At 53.4% G+C, this 23,815-nt stretch overlaps 1 protein-coding gene across 1 annotated transcript in view; it reads left to right on the top strand.

The window, feature by feature from the left end:
• The first annotated feature begins 6,204 nt into the window (after positions 1–6,204).
• The window catches only part of LOC122381727 (rap1 GTPase-activating protein 1-like), a 102,890-nt gene continuing 85,279 nt past the window's right edge, over positions 6,205–23,815 (top strand). The window contains exon 1 of the mRNA XM_043366260.1: positions 6,205–6,528. Coding sequence (XP_043222195.1) covers positions 6,467–6,528 — 62 coding nt within the window. The 5' untranslated portion in view covers positions 6,205–6,466. The remainder of the gene's footprint in view (positions 6,529–23,815) is intronic.

The following is a 23,815-nucleotide window of genomic DNA, read 5'->3' as shown; positions in this document are numbered from 1 at the left end:
GATAAGCTCTCTTAGAAGAAAACATCGATACGTGATTGGCACACTCAGCAGCACATAACAGCGTTTCATATATATGGCTCAGACCTGGGCCGCAGTAGCTGCCGCGATTGATCACGGGTGCTGAAATGTGAGTTATTTCCGCTTCATTGCAGCATCAGAGCCGTAAACGGGCTTGCATGCTGCACTAACCATCCTCAGAGGCACCGGTCATACAAGCATGTGCTGCTGCTGGATCTTCGCAAAACTAACGGGGAGAACAATAAGGAGGCATTTCCTATTGAAAACGGTGGCCGATGTTTTCGGTGCCGTAGCGATCTATATGCTTGATGAAGGAGGTCAATTAAACCTATGTGTGCATGTTACATTTATGTGCAGATTGTGTTCAAAACATGCAAAGAAACTTATCGTAAAGACATCATTTACCGTATGACAACTACATAGATCTTGCAGTATTGCATCTTCCAAACTGTTTGAACTTAGAAGCTTGTTTCTTTCATTTGAACCACCAATGTAAAATCATTATTTTTGCTGTGCGGGGAACTCATTTGATGTGTCCTGTCCACAACAGAAGCTCCGGTTCTAGTCTGAGATAGGGCACAATACCCGATGTAACTGTCACTTCAATTCGTCCTCCTGACGTCATACGAGGTCGTGTCCTCAGTTTTTACAACCTCATTGTGCTCGTATTGGCAGATGGCTGTGCTGTGAACACTGGCGATCGCGCGATTGGCGTTTGTCGAACCGCGAGGGATAGGTTAGAGCTGGCTGTAAGCCGCTCCCTTATTTCTGCCCAGTCTCGGGCTATGAGAACACGCTGCCATTTCCAGATTCCGGAGCGTTAGCGGACAGTTGCACGGCATTTTACGTGTAAATGTCACCTTGCGGTGTGGACTAGGTTGTTGTCGGATGTCGTTTACCTCTGAACTGTCAGCAAATATCATCCACCTCGGGAATTTTTCATGCAGTCTGTGGAATGGGTAAAGTCCGACTGTTATTCTTATGACGGAAATATCATAAAGTGGAAGGGACTTTACTGTAGATAGTTAGTGGAGAGAAACAACGAGGCGGAAAAGATCGGGGAAACGGGACATCTGCAAGATCACGATAAACACTTCCAATAATTCTATTTTTCGAATGCAGACGCTTGGTGCTATGTTATGATGCATAAGACAATCGTTCATTTTGGCCGGGTGATGTCAACAAACGTCGCCACACCTCTGTCTATGTTTTCTTTCATATCGTGACGGATATAATGTTTCTATGAATGCATGCGTGATAACTGTTGAACGTTGAAGTAACAAAACTTGCTCTTCAAAATAGTAAAATGCTGGATTCTGTACAGTGACTCATCGGTCCGTTGGCGGCCAGCTGCTGGACCAGTGTTCTTGTCTTGTTCACGCAGCAGGGCAGGTGTTGGCGGTCCCTTCTGTTAGATATCACACCTCGCTGAGATTTTATACAACTTTTAGCGTTGCGGTTTATCTATTGAAAGCTATTCTCCATTTGCCTGAATGCACAAATTGGTTTACGGCGCGATCATCATTAAAAATTGACAGATGATTTCTATCCAGGCGTGATTATTATCTCTTTTGTGGCAGCACCTGCCTTTTCTTGTCAGTAAGTTTTCGGTCTGTGGCTCTGCAGCTGCCCTGTTTCTCCCTCTGCCCCCCTGGTCCCGATCTCTTTAGTCTTTTTGTACTGGAAAGGAGCGGGCACTGCCGCCGTTGGCTATGACCTTGGCTCTCCCCTCGGGGCTGGCACCATGCCAGGTCCTCTGGCACCCGGGGCCGACCCACAAACGGCGGACCCGCCGGCGCTAACAAAAATCGACACTAATGACGCCTTGGGGCGCGTTTTGTGGTCGCTGAGCCGTGAGTCTAGTCTTCCTCACTCTACAGCCCGCGGGTGTAGATGTGCGAGACATTTGGGAGGAGATGACACCCAGCCAACCGGGAGGGACGGGAGGCGGAGGGGGGATATGAGGAGGGAGGAATGGCTACTCAGCTCCTTATCGTTGCTGACAGGGCACAGATGCTGGGCCCTTCTCTCTAGAGAGAGGAACATATCAGCTTATTCTGCCTCTGTCGATGTTTATAAATCCCGTTGAATATGCGACGGATGAGTGATTTTGATGACCTACATCGTGTGTGAACTGTGAAGATAGAAAAATGGCATAACGCTAATTGAAAACGTGCCTAAGTCTTTGAGCTCTATCAAACTTAGAGCTCTGTATACCGAAGTCAGATATACGGAGGTCTATGACCTAATGTGAACATTGTGACCAATGTTGTGCTTACTCGAAATCGTCACAAGGTGACTTCAAAAATAATGTTTTCTCTTTTTTGTTCCTGTCAAAATACGCCTGGTCCTGCAGAAGACTGCTGAGAGACAAGTCGGTAGGACGGTTTGTTGGGAGTCGACAGATTGACGGATGTCTGCCAGATGCCGTCATGTCCTCCCCTCAAAATCTCCCCGTCATTTGACACCTGATAATGGCTAGGGTCTCTTCATGGCGCCACTAGCAGGGGCAGATGTGGGGACTGTAGGCCGTCTAGTGGTCGTAATGAATGGTAATGACCGACCACCACTGATTGGCCAACGCCATTTTTGACTCAAGTGAAAAGATAAATACAGCAAGGGACAGAAAACTATGTAGAGCTTCCAGGTCAGTGCAGTATCTGATCTTCCCTAAACATCCTGTGAATGAATAAAATGATCTATGCATACGAGCCATAAGCTAGGCGTTGGTATGCAAGAAGATAACTGATAGCTAGACACATGCTCATGGGCCATCAGCGCATTCCGTCCTGCTTGAATGCTAGAATCCGCCAAAATTCATAAACAGAAGCGTCCGTCAGCCGTTTCGCTCCGCCGCAACTCTCGGCTGGAGTTTGTCCAGTGGCTCGATTTGTGACATCGATGCCAGCAAATATTTAGCGTTCCTACGCGCAGGCCAAATCACCACTGACAGCTACACCAGGGCAAATGTCGATTTGCGTTATCGTACGGCGAAGACCTTGAACAGTAGTGCAATGACCATCCACCAGCGTTACAGGAAGCTTGCAACTTGAGTTGCACACGAGATATATGCCTAGATTTCGGGGCTATGGCCCCAACGACACGCTGCAATGTCAAGAGTCGAACAAAAACGACTCAGCATGCGTTGGTCTGAGTAGAGCTAATGAGCTTCCCACGAGCTCAGTTAATGACCTCAGAAAACTGAATAAATATGTAATATATGACAGCAAGAAGAGTACCTACCTAAATACATGAGAATTAAGCCGCTCTATATGCATACTATAAGTACCTACATTTTTTACAATGTCATAATGGCCAATATATTAGGCCGGACGCTACGACAACCGTTTGGTATGTGAATACCGACAAGTTCTGCTTGTGAGTGACTCACTCGGCATTCCATGTCTGGTGGCACGGTCGCTAGTCACGTGCTTTTTCATACCTTCTACATTTTCATTCGTTCATCGGCTGGCTTTCCGTTATCAATTATGGAGTGGGGAAATAGTGTCATCGTTGTCTGGTTCTGCGGGGCCATTAACGGTCGGTCCTCGGCAGCGGATGCCTGGATGCCGCCTGTCACAGCCGTAGAAATAGATGAAGACCTCTTCGTCACCTGCTTCTCCAAAGGTTAAAAGGGTTCACCACTCTACCGAATGCCTCCAACTCTTACTTTTCTTTCCCTAGCGCGGTCCCTTTCGTAAGCTGAAAGGAAAATATCTGTCATGACTTTTTCTAATGTGGAACTGTCAGCGGCTTGGTGTGATAAGAACAAACGATATCCGCACAGTCACTTTGTATCATGTATAGTCGACACTTGTACAGATGCTCTCCACAGCAGCTGCATTGTAGGTGGTTTGTTCCGCCGTCACCGGCCTTCCTTACTCACCAGCTGCCACGCTTCTGTCCCCCTCCCCCCCCCCTCCGCCTCCTCTGCTCCTCGCACACATGTCTGCCTGTGGCGAGCCTGGGTGACGACTGGGTGTGGGGAGGCGGGAGGGGGGGGGAGACGGTGGCAGACACGGGGCCACCAGACGCTCAGCTGCTCGTCCGATACCATCGCCGCCGCGGTGACCCGTCGGACTGCCGCAGACGGGAGCGGGGGCGCGGTCCGACCAACCGACCGACCGCACAGGGCCGTGGCGGCTGTATCGGCGGGATGAGATGCTGCGTTAGCATTGTGCGCTGCTGTGCAGTATCAATGCTTCTCAGCATGCAATGCTATACTAATAATTGTGCTTGCAAGTGCGCGCTGCATTGTGGCTCCGTTTAGTTTCACGCTTCACAGCTTCCACTGGCCATGGTGATTGATGAAGAAGAAATTGGCTCCGTTGATGGACATTCGGTGACAATTTGGATTGAATTTGGTATATTTCTTGCGAGTTGTGCCTCTCTCACACCCATCCAGATCCAATTCATTATCCCATTTCATAACAGATGCCACTCGGCTGCTACTGCTCCAGGTCTCTGTTAACTGCAGTCTGCCGCTGCTGCCGGTCACACTCTGAGCCGCTGCTAACTGTCCCCTCTGTCGCTGCCTCCACACTCTCTATAAGCCACTGCCAGTCTCATGCCGCCGCTGCCGGCCGGGCCATCATATGCCAGTCTAGCGTATACCGCCGGCGGCCTGCGTCGATTGAAAACCACCGTTAAACGACGCGCCAGGCCGGCCGGCGGGCGGATCACCGTGGGAGACACGGTGTGGCGTTATTAATTGACAGCCTCCCGGTCAGAGACGCCGCTAGGTTCTCCACAATCTCTTACTGAGTCCAGCCTGTTGGTGCGCTTCCTTCTTTTCTTTCGCTTTTTGTAACACACTGTGATGTAATCCACAAATTTCAGTTTTTTCCGTTGCCTTTATTGGGTCAAAAACCAGTCATTTTCCAGCTCTCGCACATTTTGGTTTGTGCTGAAACTTCAGTGCATCTTATTTTATATTTTCTTACACTAGGTCATTCCAACTACCGTCACTATTTTACCAGTATCCGTACACTGTTTCCAACGCCGCCAACGCCGGTGTCGGCGCCGATTTACGTCGACGCGGCCACACGGCCCTGGGAGCGCAGGACGGCCGGCCGGTTGCCAGCCGGTGTACGCTATCCGCTCACCGCAGACCTATAGCCGGCCGGCCGGCGCGGCGGCCGACCTATAATCGGTAACGGTAGCGGGCCGGTCGGCTCAGGGCGGCGGAACATCACTGATGGCGCGTGCACTCGGCGAGACATGTGGTGCGCGGGTGGCTGCGCCGCGGCCCCAGGAGCACACTCGGCGAATGACGGCACCCGCAGGAATGCCATTGTTACCTCTCTGGGTCAAGATCGTGTGTGGCTAAAGCTGGCGCTACGCCGATCGGTTTTACAGTTTGGAGACTCGCATTGTATGCGGATGAGTGTCATGGGTATGTATGCCAAACAAGCTCGTAAATCAGTGAGCACTGGCTGTCCTGGGACGCTTATACGAGCCTGCATTGTCATATCCTAGTGAAGCTGAATGCAGCAAAGTGACAGTCCGCAATTATTCGTGCAAGACTGTCCTTGCAGGCCGGTTGGATATTTTATTTTATTATTGAACTGCACTGCTAGTTTGCGGACCAAGTGCGCAAAACTTTTGTCGGTGTGCTGCAGATCCGTTATGCGAGCCGGCTGCGTGTCGAAATTAATTCCTTTGATACATCGAACACCCATGTCACACGAATGCTTTATGGTCGTGTGTGGGCTCGGCCTCTTTCCTGCCCAAATATAAATCTTTCAGCTTCATCAGCCGTGATCTTCGAAAGGTAACACTCATCGACTTTCCAGCTCTGCTAAATACCTGTTCAGCCGTCCCAAAGCCGGGCCGCCGCCTCCTGATGCCGAGCACCAGGGAGAGGCACGCGCCGTCTGACCCAGGGGTAAACACGGGCGGAGCGCGCATCTATCACCGCGCTCTGCCCGGCCTGTCTCCACCCCGGCCGAGTGATAACCGAGACGCACATTCTGACGGCGGCCACCTCTTTCCTCATTCCGGGGTGCCGTGGGCACTGGGCTGGTATGTGCGCGCGTTCCTGGCGAGGTCCGGCGGCCGGCGCGTGGCTGCCCGCCGCTCCGCCGCTGCGCCGCCCCGCCGCCGCGCCGCCCCGCCGCCGCGGTCTGTCGTAGGAGGGCGCTGAGGTGCGGTACGTCGCCGCTCGGCGAGGGCGGCAGGCCGGCCGGCAGTCGGCGCCGGCGCTACGGACGTGCAGGCCGGGCGCCTCGCGCCGCGAGCGAGCAGTGGCGCGCGAGAGCCAGCGAGCGAGAGTGAGCCAGAGCGAGAGAACCGGAGTGAGCCGAGTGATCAGGAGAGCTGAGCGAGGGCTGCGTGACGCTGACAGTGAGGGAGAGAGAGGGATACCGGCAGTGCTGAGACGGGCCTGGGGCCGGTGTGAGACAGACCGTCAGGTCACGGTTGGGAGCCGCACTCGACTTGGGCAGTCATGCGGACCTTTATGACCCAGACCAGCGTGAACTTGGAGCAGCGACCCCGCCCTCTCACCAGGTGAGTCCAGACCGAGCTGATCTCTCCTCCCGCGAAATGTTCACCTTCTCGAGCTCAGCTGCGAGCATCGCTGCATCCTCAGCATTTACACCCGCTCTCGTGCGTCAGCAACCGGAACAACTGCCGATGCCTCGGCCCATTCAAGGCTGCGAGGAATAAGAACCGTTTTGCCTAATGGGTTACGTGCTGGCCAATTAACTGAAAGCTGACAGGTGCGGACGTGGGGAGGAAAAGCGAATCACGCGCCCGTCCATAATCTGCTGTGGGCGCTGAGTGTGAGCGAATCCGGCAAGGTGCACGGAAGAGCACCGTCATGATTCCCCGGGACTTTGGGCAGTAGTACTGACCAGAGTTCAATTCTACCAGCAAAAATTGACCGTCCCGACCTTCCTTTTTTGCTGAATTACCTTCAGATTAAAGGAAAGGATTAATGTTGCGTGACAAGAGTGAGGTCGTGTCTTCAATTACCTCCGTAACCTGGTTGTCTCACTCTGTGCTCAACCTTCCCATCCTTCCAAATCACACTTCCAGCAGTTTGCCCGAAGCAATACTACGCGACACCCTTGTGGCTGTCCTCAGACCTTAAAAAACTGTGGGTGCTAAGCGGTGCAATCCGGCCGAGTCAGCAGACCAGGTCCGACAGCAGTCCGACCATGAAATGCGCTTAATTGTCACGACAGACCGTATTTGGCGGCAGGAAGATTGTCCGCATGCCGGTGATGGTCCGTCGGCGGCCTACTGCGGGCCGCGCGGCGCCCCGGCGGCGCCCCGCTGGCGCCCGTGGCTCGTGGGCGCCCCCCCCCCCCCCGGCGCCCGCGGATTTGGCTGACGTGCCCCCGGTCGTGTGGCTGAGGTCGGGTGGTGAATCGCGCCAGACGCGCAGCTGTTGTACCGTCTCACCAAAGTCGTACAGCTGCGAATAACATCAGCCATATAGGGTGTGCAGTAATGCAGACGTCTGGTGTAAACCGAGCGCTCGTTGTATGAGTTATATACGGTCTCAGGCGCCATTAGATGTCACCACTCACCAGTGGATGTAACACGGACCGTTACACGTTATCTGCCGCTTAACCTGACACTGCCGCTCGTGATTCTCTCTGACATTTCCTGTCGTGTCATTTTTATACGGTATGGGACGCTTCCAATGAGCGTTCAACATTCGCGGAAGACGTCTTTGAACTGGCTGCAGCGGTGCATCCGTGGTGAACCCTGCAGCGCAGCCTATGGCACGCCGGTGCGCGCTGAACGCCTGCAGTCCGGGCCGATTTTCCTGACCACCCTCGAACCGGCCCCGCTCACCGGCCGACGATCCAGCTCGATAGCCTATCATCGACCTCGACGATCGACAATCAATGTTCTGCCGGCGAGGGGCCGGTCTACGGGAACCGTTATCGGACGAGGGGTCCTGAGGTTCCATATCGGTGTGGGGTCGGGCGGGGCTGATTGGCAGGCGGGAGAGGGACGCTGTCGCAAACGCGGTGCGCAGTGCCACTCCTAAACTGCACTGTTGAATCCACCCGTGTTTCATCATGCCCCCGACATTTAATGGGCTGCGAAGTCCCCGATGTCGACTCCTGGCTCGTCAAACGGACGGATAGAAATGATAAAGAGTGACGCAGATGGGCACACGTCCCCGGATGTGGGCCTTTGCATTTAAAGGGACTGTCCCACCTTCTAAAATGTTGTTAAAACCAGTTAACCCTCGCCCTGGCAGGGGGGGGGGGGTCGATGCGACCCCCCCCCCCCTAAGGTTTTTCGAAGATAGCGTAAAAACGGCGGCGTGCGCGCCGCCAAATTTGGCACAGCCTATGGGGCAACCTTCTTACATATGACCTGAAAATTTCAGGTCCGGGTGACCTTGGGTCAGGTCACCAGGTCACAAAAACCGGTACAAGGTCATGGTCAAATTTCAATTTTCTTGTTGCACCTGTCCAACTCACAGTTTTGGACCGATTTCCTTCAAACTTTCAGGATGTGCTAAGGTCACCGAGTTGTATAACATATAGTTCGGGTTTTTTGAGGTCACTGACCTGAGGTCAGTTAGAGGTCATTACGTCGTAATGTTAAGCCTATGGGAAAATACTAAATTCGGAAAATACTGGAGATATCCGCTTCGTTCTATCACTTTTGTGCTTTGAAACCACAGTACTTAACAGCAGGTCACTTTGTGCTTCTTTGTTTGGTGTACTTATCCATGGGTCAGGTCAAATGAGGTCAACTGAGGTCAAATGACGTTTTTGCCAATAACTTGGCACATAATGACGCTAGAGCTTAAAAAATGGTATCAATGTGTTCCTGGCGATCAGCCGAATCGAATGATGTGCGATATGATGCAATTTGGTTAACTTGAACTTAATTTATTAATTTAAGTTTACTTAACCCTCGCCCATGTAGGGGGGGGGGGTTGGTGCAACACCCCCCCCCTGAGGTTTTTCGGAAATAGTGCAAAAACGGCGGCGCGCAGCGCCGCCAAATTTTGGGTACCTTATGGGGCAAACCTTGCGCATCTTTTGGTAAATAAAATTTGACCGGGTCATGTCAGGTCACGGAGTTATGACGTCACAAAGGGAACAGCCTCCGGCCGGATTTTCACAAACTGAGTGCCAACGCCCGAGGTTTCCTGCCGGTGGTACGGACATCGGTTGATGGATCGTGATGAAACTTCCCATGCATGTTGGGGCAAGTATTGGCTATCATATGGTATAAGAAACTTGACCGGGTCAGGTCAGGTCACGGAGCTATGACGTCACAAGAGGAACAGCGTCCGGTACTATTTTTGAAAAGCGCCCGAACCACTATTTTGCTAATTCTTGTCACCTCAATTAGAATATGCAGCAATATTAGCTTCTATAGGGAGCAAATGGACCTTCCAAATCCAGAAATACAATCAGATTTCAAAAATTTAAATTTTGATTTTTCGAATTTCTGCCGCCGACTGTGACCTTGCCGACTTCCGGCGCTCCCAACGCGCCATTTGTAGAGCTAGGGAAACGAAATACATACCAAACGATAGAGAATTGATCAAGGAACACGATAGTGAAGGTTTCAAGTCGATATCTCCCACCGTTTTGCCGCAATCGCCGCGGAAAGTTGAAAAAAGTCTATTTTTCCGAAAATTTGACCTTTGACCGGTCAAAAGCATGGGTGTAACTTTGTATACTTTCGAGGTCCCATGTGGGACCCCAATGCGAACATTTGGGACCCCAATTGTCATTTTGGGACCCCAATAGTGGAGGCCCCCGAGACGCACTAGCTACTTTGTAAACGGAGGTCCGATGTTCATATAAAAGGTTCTCTGTTTAAATAGGAGGCCCCTTGGACAAATCGGAGGCCCTGTTGGACAAATAGGAGGCCCCCTGAACAAGTAGGAGGCCCCCCCGGAAAACAGGAGGCCCCCTGGAGAAATAGGAGGCTCTCTGGACAAGCAGGAGGCCTCCTGGACAAATAGGAGGCCCTAGACAAATAAGAGGCCCCTAGACAAATAGTAGGCCCCATGGACAAATAGGAGGCCCTCTGTACAAAAAAAGAAGCCCCCTGAACAAATAGGAGGCCCCATGGACAAGTAGGAGGCCCTCTGTACAAATAGGAGGCCCCCTGCAAAAATAGGAGGCCCCCTGGACAAATAGGAGGTCCTAGACCTAGACAAACAGGAGGCCCCTTTCACAAAAGGAGGCCCCTGGACACATAGGAGGCCCCATGGACAAGTAGGAGGCCCTCTGTACAAATAGGAGGCCCCCTGCAAAAATAGGAGGCCCCCTGGACAAATAGAAGGTCCTAGACCTAGACAAACAGGAGGCCCCTTTCACAAAAAGAGGCCCCTGGACAAATAAGAGGCCCCTCTCACAAAAGGAGGCCCCCTGGACAATCAGGAGGCCCCCTGAACAAGGAGGCCCCCTGGATAAAGAGGAGGCCCCGTAAAAATAGGAGCCCTCTGGATAAATAGGAGGCCGCTTGGAAAATAAGAGGCTACTTTAACCAATAGGAGGCTCCCTGGACAAATAGGAGACCCCCTGAACACGTACGAGGCACGCTGGACAAATAGTAGGCCTCTTGGGCAAAGAGGCCCCCTAGAAAAATAACAGGTCCCTTGGACAAATAGGAGGCCCCCTGGACAAATAGGGGACCTCTTGAACAAATAGAAGGCTCCATGGACAAGTAGGAGCTAGAGGCCCTCTGTACGAATAGGAGGCCCCCTGGACAAATAGAAGGCTCCCTTAACAAAAAGGAGTCCCTTCAAAAAAGGAGGCCCCGGGACAAGTAGGAGACCCTTGGACAAATAGGAGGCCCCTGCACAAATATGAGACCCCTAGTCGAATAAAAGACCCCTGGATAAATAGGAGGCCTCTGAACACGTAGGAGGCCCCCTAGATAAAGAGGAAGCCCCCTGGAAAATAGAAGCCCCCTGGATAAATAGGGGACCTTCTGGAGAAACAGGAGGCCTCCTGGACAAATAGGAGGCCCCATAGACGAATAGGAGGCCGCTTGGACAAATAGGAGGCGCCGTTAACCAATAGGAGGCCCCCTAGACAAACAGGAGGCCCTCTGTAACAGTAGGGGGCTTTCTGTACGTACAAGAGACCGGCGCTCGACCTGTAGAAGCTTAGCTGTATGGGAGGCTCTCTGTGCAAGTAGTCGAAGTAGGAGGCTCTCTGTACTGTACCTACAATTACAAATAAGAGGCCCCCTGGGCAACTTAGATGCAACACAAATCGGAGGTCACCTATAATAAAGCGGGACTATGTTGGAATACCTGATTTAATCAATTATTTTCCTGATATTCAAATTACTTAGGTAATCCTCGTCCGCACATGGGGGGGGGGGGCAGTGGTTGCCACCCCCCCCCCGCCCTAGGTAGTTTTTTTCTGCTCTGCACTAAACATTTTGATTGCTAGAAGTCGGATGTTTCGTATAGCTGCTGCTCTATCCTTTTTTAGCGTCCACTGAAAATTTCAAGTTTCTGTGGTTTTTGGTTTCGGAGATATGACCTTATTCTTCAGGTAATGTCATAACCCAAATGACAAATACCCAATATCTTGCGTTGGCGTTGGGTCTTGTGAGCTTTTGACACCTTGATTTCGGCCTTTTTTGTCAGTCTTACCTCCCACCTATCATGGAACATGTTGTTCAATGATGTTGAGATGCCAGGGTCAGGGTCAAGGTCAACCTAGGTTGTCTAAAAATATTGCGTTTTAGGCAAGCTGAATTTACTTTCGTGAAGTTTCTTTGACTGTATTTTTGGTAAAAACTTCTCAGTTCATGATCTCATGTAATATGGACACATTCACAATCGGTGCACACATCAGTATACACACAGACACACACAGACATACAAACACATGTCATTGACCTTGAGCTAACTTGACCTGAAATGACCACAGCCAGCAAAAACCTAGTCGGATAGTGTGACAAAGAGGTTCTAGCTGGCTTGGCACCACAATACGGCAGCGTCATCGGTATATGATGAGCAGCGCACGTGATATTCCAACGGGCAACGGTGACCCCAAACAGCAACATTTTTTAGTTTGACCTGACCTTGAAGGTCAATAACTGACCTGATGAGGTAAAATTGGTATCATTGGATTCGTCTCTTCCCAAAGAATCTGTTGCTCTTGACCACAAGGCTTAAAATCTTGTAAGAAAAAATTGTGGTGATGTCGAATAAGATACCTACAAAAGCAGCGGGCCAACCCATCATATACCGATGACGCTGCCGTATTAGTGCCAAGCCAGCTAGAACAGCTCTTTGTCACACTATCCGACTAATTTGCTGGCTGTGGTCACTGGTCATTTCACGTCAAGTTAGGTCAAGGTCAATGATATGTGTTTGTATGTCTGTGTATGTCTGTGTATGTACTGATGTGTGCACAGATCGGTTTGTGTGTCCCTATTACACTTGATCATGAACTGAGAAGCTTTTACTAAACATACAGTCAAAGAAACTTCACGAAAAGTAAATTCAGCTTGCCTAAAGCGCAATAATTTTAGATGACCTAGGTTGAACTTGACCCTGACCCTGACACCTGTACATCGCAGAACAACATGTTCAATGTTGAGGTAAGACTGGCAAAAAAAAGCCGAAATCAGCGTGTCAAAAGCTCACAAGGCCCATAGCCATCGCAAGATATTGGGTATTCGTCATTTAGGACATGACATGACCTGAAGAACAAGGTCATATCTCCAAACCCAAAAGCCACAGAAACTTGAAATTTTCAATGGACGCTGAGAAAAGATAGAAAAGCAGCTATACAAAAAAAAATCAGGTTTCTGGCTTTAAAAATGTAGATTAAATGTGTAGAGCAGAAAAACTAACTTGGGGGTGGCGACCCTCCCCCCAGGTGCGGGCGAATTTAACCCTCACACTTTCTGGGGTCGGCTTACGGCTAGATTCCTTGCGCAATGCTGTGCCGTTAATTATTTTTTTTCTATAATAAAGGCATTGTGTTTTATTGTCAAAAGTGAAAAGGCCAGAAATTTTCGTCGATTTCGGATGCCGCGGGGAATATTTACATACAATGTCACCCTGCTGGCCTGGATCCACCAGTAGGGTCAGGTGACCTACCATTTCTTTATCAATATTCAAAAATGAATAAATAAATAATGGCATCAGAGCTGTGACGAAAAATAAGTGGCCTAAATCCGATGAGAAAACTGGATTTGGGGGTACCCCAGGTTTGGCTTCTGAGCCTCTGGTCCCCCAATGAAAATTTCTTAGAGGAGGCCCTGGCGTGGTTCGTAAATTACCGCTTCCGCAATTGGAGGCCCCTAATTGCTTGGAGGCCCCCACTAAATGGAGGCCCCCTTGGACGTTTGGGACCCCAATGGTGATGTCAAAGTTTCACCCATGGTCAAAAGTAGGTCAAATGTTGACCTAGGACCAAAAAATATACCACCAATCGCGAGATCTTGGCGAGAGCAATCCGTTGGTCTTTTCCGCTAAGCTCTACGACGCTCCGTTTTCAAACGCCAAGGGGGGGTCGCACCAACCCCCCCCCCCCTGCATGGGCGAAGGTGGCAGATCGCCGTTTACGGGCGAGGGTTAAAATTTAAGAAAAACATTAAGTACACTTAAGCAAGCTAAAAAGTATATCATTCGACGCGCCTTGACGTGCTGAGTTCAGTGGTGCTTTTCGTTTTGCTCTATCTAAATTAGATCAAAAGTTATAAGCGAAAAACTTTTGACCTGTTTTTAGCGAAATTTTTACATTTATACCCCCCAAAACCCCCCTAAATATTGACCTAGAGCAACCAAATTTGCACAGGGGCGAGAACTCCAGGGGGCCCACCTACCTACCAAATTTGGTGTTTCTAGGTGCCATAGGAGCCAATCGCGAGGGGGGGGGTCGCATCGACCCCCCCCCCCTGCCAGGCCGTGTTATGAAAAATGCCCTGCCAGGGCGAGGGTTAAATTGTGCCCGACTTTATAGATTGGATGACCAGGAACACGGTTCTGGCATTTATTTTTCATTAAACATCTTAGGCTTCCCATATTCCAAACACAAACTTTCAAATATGTGACGTCACAGCCCAAAATTACCTCCTTCCCCAGGCCACATTACTGTCATAAAGCTGATTCTTTTTACTCTGTAGGCACCACAACAAAGTTCAGACCAAGTTTTAAGCGATTTTTCAACGAACAAACCCATTTAAATCAGAATGACTAAACGAAGTGACGTCACACTAACGGTCGCTCCATGTTGAAGATAGGGCCTTGTACAAGGCCCATTTTCAAATGAAGGGAACGAATTTCTTCAACACCAAGAGGCCGCGGGGGTTGCAACCTAGATAGATAGTGGTTTCTGAACCTCGCCGCAAACTTGGCTATCTCAACTCAAACCCCATGTTAAAGGTGGGATAGTCCCTTTAAACTCGGCTCAATAGCCGCAGCGCATTCATCTGACGCAGCCTTGATGGTACAATTGTTGCACGGAAGGCACAGCATTGCCGACGTGCCTATTCCGCCAGGGACTAATGCGGGGCACGTCAGTGTGCAGCGGACCACGCCCGCTCCGACCGCGCCGCCACGCCCCTCTCAGACCGCTCAGTCACGCCCATCCACCCGACGCGGCACTTCCGGATGCACTGCTTCTTCGGCCTATAGGGTGCAGGAGTAATTTGTCGATGTACGGCAACCCATATGTTGATTCTTGGTGGCGGGGACTTCACTAATATGAGATGATGTGTGGTGACATGTGGTAACGTATGGTGGCGTGTGATGACGTGCAGTGGTGACTTGTGATGACGGTTGATGACGTACAAACACTTTTAGATGAGTAATAGTGGATTGTGTCTGTGCATCATGCCTGGATTTAGTGTGACGTAGCAGTGAATTCGTGGAGAGTTGATGATCTGTGGTCATTTGATTCACGATGAGCCGGCTATAAGAGAAACCAGTAAATTGTCCGAACGACAGTGATTTGTGAAGACTGTTGTGGCCAATCGACACTAACCGAGAGACCGCACCAACGACCAGGAAAAAAACTCGCCATTGATTTCTTCCGCTGGCATTTAGCCTACTTAGGTAGATGCATCGCGGGTAAAAATTAACTATTTCGCTTCCGCGGATGCTACGTCTCTCGCCAATATCCCAGTCCAAATAAGACCACTTTTTGGAAAGCTCATGCTAATGCCATATGGCCTGATGGAGCGGCATGCTTCCGTCTGACTGCCTAATAGGCTATTAGCGGGACAACGAATCCGTTACCTTGTACAAATGACCTGACGGGAATTCTCCAAATGGTAGGTACGGGAGTGGCCTTTGGGCGCCGCAAATCCACTCTTACCGAAGCAGCCCTCTTTTTCTCTGGCGTTCTGCGCGGTCATTTTTTTAGTGTCGCTGAGAGAAAATCCTTGTAATCAGCCTGGCAACAGTAGTTGCTTCCTTCTCAGCGGCAGACACGCCTTCCTGCTGCAGTGAACTCCACCATTTCCGGCTCACCGCAGCCCGGCGCTCTCACGGCGCCGCCACGACGTGCTCTAATGACTGAGTCATGTTTACCGAGATAGGATGAGTGTTGAACCGGCACGACAGCCACCGAGAGAGCAGCCGGCGCTCGCTGCCGCCAACCAGGGGACATCCGGTGCCGGCGCCGGCGCTCCCGAATGGTACCGCCGACACGCGAGCGGCGGCCTCGCGCGCGGCGCTTTTGGTCTCTGTACAGAGTCCATCACGCAATGAAGTCCCTCCAGTCTCAGCGTTGGAACCATATACAGACTGGCTGCTTCTGTGGTCTCGCAGAGTCCACAGAGGGCAGATGTATTTGCTTCCGCTCTGTCTGTGTCAACAGTGATGAAACGCTGCGGCGCCGCAAAACACAACACTCCCTCTTTTCCGTGTCTGTATATCTCGCCGCCGGGGGACAAAGTGCAAACAGACACTATGAACTGGCGTCCTCCCTGACCAACACGCACAAGTCACAAACCATAGAAGGGAACCAACTGCTCAGCCTTTCAACCCGAAACCACTTCCAACGCACTCTTGGTTCAAATATCCGCTGTTAGACCGATATCACTCGTGCTTTCCACCCCAGGAGCATCCCATATTCTGTCCGGCACCAGACGGGCCACCGGCCTCCTCCAAATACGGCACTCGGCGCGGCCTTCTGATGTGCCGCTCCGATCGCGGCTCATTGGTGCGGATGATGGACCGATCGGTCGGCGTAGCGACAGGTGGTCCTGGGCTGACCGGTCAGCGATGGTCGTCGGTCGGTCATCGGGCAGTGGCCCGAGCTGAGAGCCCTCCCTTCCGCCTCCCCGCCCCGGGAGGGATCAGCGCGTCTGGGTCCGTCACGGGATAGATCATTCACCCGGAGTATACGATCGGTGGCCTGCTCAATGCGCCTTCCGGTTCCTGATTTCTCGGAACGGGCCGGGATCAGCGATCACGGATCACACGCGCGAATAGCGGCGCCTTCGGGTCAGTGCTCGGCCTTCCGAGCAAAGATCTGATCATGATTCGCTTCTCCGCGGAAGGAACTGCATTCGTGTGTGCCCTGGAGACCGATCAACATCGTCAAAACCGCTCAACGCTCCCTGGAGGCGAGCACCGGCTGTGGATCTCACAAAGCCCACCTGGCAGCGATTGCAAGCAGGCGCTGTCTTCAGTGAGACGATTACGGTGACGCACCGGCAGAATAGCATCTGTGGAGCAAAAGAGGCGGCGTCTGACCGTGTTTGTTCCACACCGCCGCGGCTGAGCCCCTGCGAGTCGATGTGTCAGAGACGGGCGCTCACCGGAGACCGACGTCCCACCCCATTGCCGCCTCGCGTGAGCGTCCGACGGGGATTCGGCGGGGTCTCTCTGAGCCCGGCCGGTGAGCTTGGAGCTGAGATTAGCGGCGCCGATAAGCTGAGAGTTCTTAGTTCTCGTATCACGAGATGGTATGTGCAACAGTCTTACAGACGCTGGCCAAAGCTTCTGAATTCCAGTAGGCCATTTTTTAGCCTGACCTTACCCGACTTAGAGTCTGCAGCCCGGCCTACGTTTATATCTAGCAGCAATGTCCCTGACTGATTCTCTGGACACTTTGATACACCCCAGAGCTGTATTCAAGTCTGGTATGTCTTGTCACAATCTGGCTGGCTTTTTGTATATCCTGGGCGACCTTTGTGACCTTCGGGCTTCTTCTGACCAGGCTCGTGGCACTGTTTTACAGAACGTATGACCGGTCCAGCCCCCTTGCGTCCCACGCATCTGCACTGGATTTTTAAACCGACCACGCTGGCTAACGAAGTTCGCGTGACGGCCTTCCTACCTGGGTGGCCGGTCAAAATCAGCCTTACTTATTATAACCTTCATCAAGTTGGACCCGCCTTAGTGACGTCAGAGCCTTGCCTGTCTGTTGCCGTGGCAACCGCACCGACGCAATCGACGAGACGTGACGGACTAAACGTCCAGCGCGCGTCGCCTCACCCGTGCCGTCTCACATCGGTCACCGGACCCGGAACAGCGCACACCCGTGCGACCCCCGCGGCTCTGTGGCTGGATTTGGGCGGCTGATATCTCCGGAACGGGCACGACTCGGCACGGGGAGTCGGAGGGTGGGCCCGCCGCGCCCGGCGGGTCAGAGGGAGTGCCGCCGGCCGGCCGCCTGGGGGAGTCGAGGGCGAGGAGCGTCACAGTGGCCGGGGCTGGTCTGATACTTGGTAAGAGTCACTAAAGGTGCCGGTCTTTGTGATCTTCCGGATGTCTGATGTCACACTTCGCTGTGGTCTGTACCCTGTGGTGAGCACAGGATGGTCACATCAGCACAGCCGGACAAACAAACCGATAGTTGCACAGCCACGACTCAGCAGGGGCCCGACATCAAAGTCCACCGTTAACTCCGAGCAGGACATCCGTTTTCCGGTGGTATTGTGGTAATAGAGGGGCTATCGTGTGCCCGATACCGGACGGGGGCAGGTGATCGCCGTACTCGTGACGGCCCGTCTAGCCGTGACCGCGGGCTGACGGCTGGGGCTCGCCGCGGCCGTGTATTTGGCGCTCGTGTCGCCGACCGCCCAGGCCCAGCTGCTCCGTATCTGATCTCAGCCCGGGCTCGCTGATCGATGTGGCACTTTGACTGACAGCTGTATAAACACCGGCAGACACTGCGGCTCCGGGTGCCGGCGTAGGTGCCCGCTCGAGGCGCCACGGGTCACACCAGACACGGGACAGCTCGTGATAGCCTGCACAGCGCAATCACGGACATATACAGACCGGGGTGCCTGGCGAGTTTCCACGATTTGGGAACCGCTACTCCTGCAAACGCTGTCAGTTGCCACCCAGGATTGTGACAGTGACAGGTAGGCTGCTAGCTGCAGAAACGACCCCAGCCGATAACTCGGAAACGATCCTGTCTGCTGATACACGTAGTCAGATGGACAACTGGATCACCATTTATCTGCCTAGTTAGTGTGTTCAGTAGGTATTCGTATTTTCTGCCATAGTTTCAAGGCTCACCGGGGTTCAGTGGTCTGGCATTGGTTTCGACGGCTGTTGAGAGGAGCTATGAGTGTTTTTTTATCTCTAAAACGTCTGTGTCATTTCAAAAACAGTGTTTCTCCGGCTATCTCAGTTTCATGTTACTTCAACTATTCGCTGCATTTCGCGGAACACGTCTGTTTCGAGGGCGTCCTCTCAGCAGGGCATCCGTCTCCCAGGAGCCCAAACATTTCCCGCCGCCACTGTCCGGGGGTCGGGAGTGGCCCCGGTCCGTCGGCCGCCGCTCCCACCCGTGTACGGTTTCACTGTGCCACCTCGGCCGTCACCCCATATATCTCGGCGGCGTCCGGCCCGGCGGCGCCCCGGCGGCGCCCTGCGAGACACCAGTCTCCTGTGGTGAGCGCCTCTCCGCTTCTCTCCAGCCCCCTCCATGGGCTTCTGGAGGGTCCACCGAGTCCATCGCCCCCTCAACCCGTCCATATCCCCGCTCCCCTCTGCTAGGTCGGCCGTTACCCCCGTCGACGTCAGCGACACCAAAAGGAGCTGATCACGGGCTGGCGCCCCGTTTGAAGTCACCTCTCGTAGCCCGGTGATTAGGCGTGATTGTCCCGCCGCCAATTTAACGGTTCGCTTGCTGTCTATTGCGTGGTGGGATGCCGAGTCGGGCCTGACTCGGGACAACGGAGAGTGAATGGCCCGTGTGGGTGCAAGGCCGGTGGAGTGGGGGAGTAACTCAGCTCCCTGTGGCGCCGTCAAAAACGGCACGCGCCAGTCATGGAAGATAAGAGAAACTAAATAGCCACCTGGAGATATCTAATTGGGCTGTGGTGGCGACTGTCTTTTGCGTGCGGTGAATGCGAGACCGGGCGCACCCGACAGCGGACTTTTCTCTTTACTCTTAACACAGCGGCGCTAACAAACAACCGCCTAGAAAGCGCCTCAGCCGCCACACGGCCATCTCAGTTTTCTGCGTGTGGCGTCTCCAAGGCTGATAATTCCCGTCATTTGTTTAATTGTGATCCCCGTCTTCTAGCTTTTCAATTAATGACACTATCAGTCGCCGTCGGTATCGGATGCCCGTTTGTTTCGTCATCGGGAGAGATGTTTTTTGCCAAATGATATCTAACTAGGTGGTTGCATCACACCAGAATCCAGAAACTCGGTTTGGTCGATAGCTGCGGTGTGGCGTTGTCGATTTGACAGAGTTGACTGGGACGAGTGTTGCGCCCGCTGCAGCCCGTCACACAAATGACAGCCGTGTGGCAAACGGGAGTGACAGCCGGTCACCAGTTCTGGGGCGGCGCTGGACAAACACGAGCCGTCGCCGACCGTCGCAGCTCACCCCACGATCCGATAACGGTCGAGGAGCGGCCCGCCGCAGCCGTCCGTCCAAATGAAAACAGATCGGGCGCTCCCACCGCGACCCGCGCCGGCCGCTCCTGAATATCAATAATACCGTCTGACCTCTGCTCGCCGAGACCGCATCCTCCAAACCTCGAGCCGGCGCCGCTCCCCACAGCCCCTGCCGGCAGCCGGAGAGGCACCATGGCGCTCACAGGGAGCTCCATCCTCGCTATCCCCACCTCTGCCGCTAACACGCCTGTAATCTTCACCTGTCTCCTATGACGAGAAAAACAAACACAACGATGTGACCTTACACCATCCTCAGACATCCCAGCGTCCTCTCGGACCGTCGCCTCCCGCGCCGCCACCCATGTGGTCGTCTGTCCGTGCGACACCCGACCCCAGGCCGCGTCACCTCTCGGCGCAAAAACCGCTCATCGCCCTCCGCCCACCGCCCACCACTCGACGGCGGTGCGGATTCCAGGCGTGCCAGGTAGGAATGGCCATGTCCAGCGGCGCCGGGCTGCAGGAAACTGGAGCGGCCGCCGCCCGGCCCGCCGCCAACCCTCAGCGCCGGGCGCTCAGCGGCCGCCGCTCTCCGCCAGACCTCAGCGCGGGCTGCTCGGCGCTGGGTGCTCAGCGCTCTGCTCGGATCTGGGCGAGTTGGCAGAGTAGCTTCTGGGCGGTCTCGATCCGTTCTGGACGCGTCGGGGTTCGGCAGAAAATGTCAGCCGCGTGGCGGCCAGGTCGGCGGCCCGGTCGACGGACGTCTCTCCCGCTGTGAGGTCAGGCAGCGGCCGGCCGTGGCACGCCGCAGGCCAGAGGCGCTCAGTCTGAGACACTGCAGATCCGCCGGCCGCCCGCAGTCGGCCGCGGGCGGGCCGCGGGTGGTGCCCAAACTATTTTGGAAACCACCGGCGGCGTCACGGCTCGGCCGTCACGCTATGACGCTCTCATGCGGCGCTCTTCTGGCGCGCTGCAGTCCGTGCAAAGCCGACAACAAGGGAAATCTGGAATTTCTGCTCAGAGCGCCCAGCAACACGGGGTGCGCGCGATCCTGTGCCGGGCGTAAGCTGTCCGTGCGGCGCGGCACGGCACTGCTCGGCGTAGTGCGGTGGGGAAAACACATGAGACTTACGGCAGTGACCGTCCGGCTCCCGCACGGTGGTCTCGGCTCGCCGTGGCCGCACGGTAATGCGATCGCATCTGTCGGCCCCGAATTGGCCTGTATTGCCGATACTTGGACGATCAAGTCACGGAACGCCGCCCTTTCTGGGCCGTTTGGGTCCGGAGTCTGGTAAGTTGGCCCACAAAAACACCAAACGGCTCAGCCCGGGGGCGGCGGATGAGGCTGGGACGGGTAGCTACATATGTAGACCCCGACCGCCGCTGCTCGCGGGTGCCTCTGCTGGGGCACACAGGGGCAGCCAGATGGCATATGGCAGCACGTAAATATTGACGGCGCCGCTCGGGTACACAGTGGGCTTTGTGTGTTTTCTCTGCGACGTGCGACCGGGACGGGTCATTTGCCGCGGGGCTGTCGCTGAGCCGAGCGCTCCACGGGGAGCTCACACACGGGGCTTGTGCGTCACAATCGACCCTGTGTGGAACATCACCACATAGTTGTAGCTCTAGATGGCACCAGCAGCAGCCTCAACACTAGCACCAGCACTAACAGCAGCAGGATAAGTGCCAAGATTAACATCACCAGCAGTCAGCACTGAAATGGGTAGCGTCCCCACTCTTCGGTTTGCCATGCGTGTTGGCTCGGGACGGCGCGGTGTGGGACCGGCCACAGTTTCTCCACCACTTCTGCCGCTACCGTCGCCTTTCGTCTCCGACCCAGACCGTCACGAGCTGGGCTAGCAGTCGGTGACGCCGCCGGATCTGAAGACCGGGTCAAACACGCCGGCTGGTGCCCGGGATCCGGCGAGGTCGGCCAGTTGGCTCAGCGACACAACGGAGCTGACCAGGGGTGTCGTTTTGTATAGGCCTGGTAGGGCTCGAGCCCTACCAATGTTTATTTGGGCCCTACCAATGTTCCCTGAGCCCTACCAATCGGCCATCACTTGATAAAAAAGGAAAATGAAAAACGCTAAGCACGTACACATCTCAAAGGTTCTAACACGATAACTGGTAAGCACATATAGCTGAAAGTGAGGTGTCGTGTCTTGGGCTCAAGTTCTTGGTGGATACCAAGAGGTTCGAATTTCGAAAGACCAGTGGTTTTAGACGAGCCATAGATGTCTCCGAGCGCCGCACACCTCGCAACGGCCCCTAATAAACCCCTGTCCGTCTCCAAAACCAGCCTCTGAAGGCCCTACGTTAACTTCGGAGGGTGCCACAATGCTCCATAGGCCATATTGATTTGAGTAGGTCCTACGCCCTGATTTCTGAGGGTCCAACGGCAGGTCCTTAACGCATCAGATCACGAAAATTGAACTCATAATCTAATTAGCATAATTTTATTTTAGCAATCAGGTCTATCGTGGTGCTTCGAGATCTCGTTATGGGACCCTTCACTCGGCGTGTGCCCTCAAAGCCTTTCCTGCCGGCTGCCCCTTTCAGCGCAACCGTCCTTTTTAGTTGGCGAGGGCCTCTTGAAGAATGGCGAGTGTTCCACTATAATAGACACTATAATAGTGCCTTTATAACTGCACGTTGTGTGCATCGGGTCCGGTGAGGGCCTAGATTTCCAAGAGTTTTTTTTTAAGATTTTAGTTTGTCTTGTCAGTGACCGAGGCGGAAAAATAAGTGGCCGAAATTCGATGAGAAAGGCAGATTTGGGGGTACCCTACCTTGGTAGACCCCGTCATATGTGGCCGTCCGCTGCCTTTGGGCCCTACCAATCATTTTCGGAAAACGACACCCCTGGAGCTGACCGTGACATGACGGGGCCGACGGGCTGAGCCGAGAACACGACACCGCTCAGTGACAGTCGTGCGCCCGCTCAACACGCGTTTCACCACTCGGCGTCTGTGATGTTTTGGGTTAGCGCCGTAATTGTCTGACAGTTGCTGCACGAGGTGTTCTGTAGGCACTGTGCTGTCGCTGTAAGCGTTCTTTGTAGCTGCTTCTCTCTGTGTTCGCCGTATGTTGGCCCACCGAGGCGCGGCGCCGCGCCGGTGCTGGTATGTTGGTTTAACGCCAGTCGGAGGGTCGGCGTTCTCTTTGAACCGGTCTCCGTGGAGGGATGCTCGGTGCCTCTCCTCCGCCGCCGCCCCGCGCCCTGCGCCGCCTCAGTAGGCCCAATTACCGGCCCTTAGGTGGAGCACAGTCAGAGGGGCGGATCGGCCAGAGAACATACCGCAGATAGAAAAAGTGACGGGAGGGAGCTGAGAGTCGGGGAAGATGCCGGAATGGAGGGTTTGAGGTGGTTACGTCAGTGTTGACTTAGAGGCGCTGTAAACTAGATATAATATCGGACATCCGGACAAGTGTCAATTGTTGAATCAGCTTATTTGACGCGATCGAGATTTACAAATAGGATGATTTATGTGTCAATCACGCAAACAGTGTTCGTTTTTTAGCAAACAGAACTGCTGACCTAAATAGAGTTACTTTCCTCCGGCACACAGTCCGCTGCGGAAATGGGGATAGCTCCGTCCGATCGTGTGGCCGTGTATGAGTGCCGAGTCGCGCGTCCGAACTCAGTTGGGGCTCGGCTCGTATGTGTATAACGGTACCCCATGCGACGCTGTTCCGCCGGATATTAATGCGATGTGTGACTCAAAGGTTTGTCCGAGGCAGACATTGCTCTCCGGCTTAGGAGCAGACTCTAAACCAGGAATGTTGACAAGTGTGAACAATGACGCTTACGTCTCCTTTTGACCATAATCGGACCAGTTTGGGCATTTATCTTTTTATTTCAATACCAAATGAGCGCGCCGTAGTATCTAAGCTGGGATTTCTCACACTTTGACAGCTCCCACGGTCTGTCTCACACTTTGAGATCTGTTCAGAGATGCCTTACGTAGTTATCGCTAAATAATACGAAATCGCGATAGCTCGCGCTATAGCTCA

This window comes from Amphibalanus amphitrite, unplaced genomic scaffold (assembly GCF_019059575.1).
Source record: "Amphibalanus amphitrite isolate SeventyFive unplaced genomic scaffold, NRLGWU_Aamphi_draft 000126F_arrow, whole genome shotgun sequence".
Lineage (NCBI taxonomy): Eukaryota > Metazoa > Arthropoda > Thecostraca > Balanomorpha > Balanidae > Amphibalanus > Amphibalanus amphitrite.
This window is presented reverse-complemented; position numbering and strand designations above follow the sequence as displayed.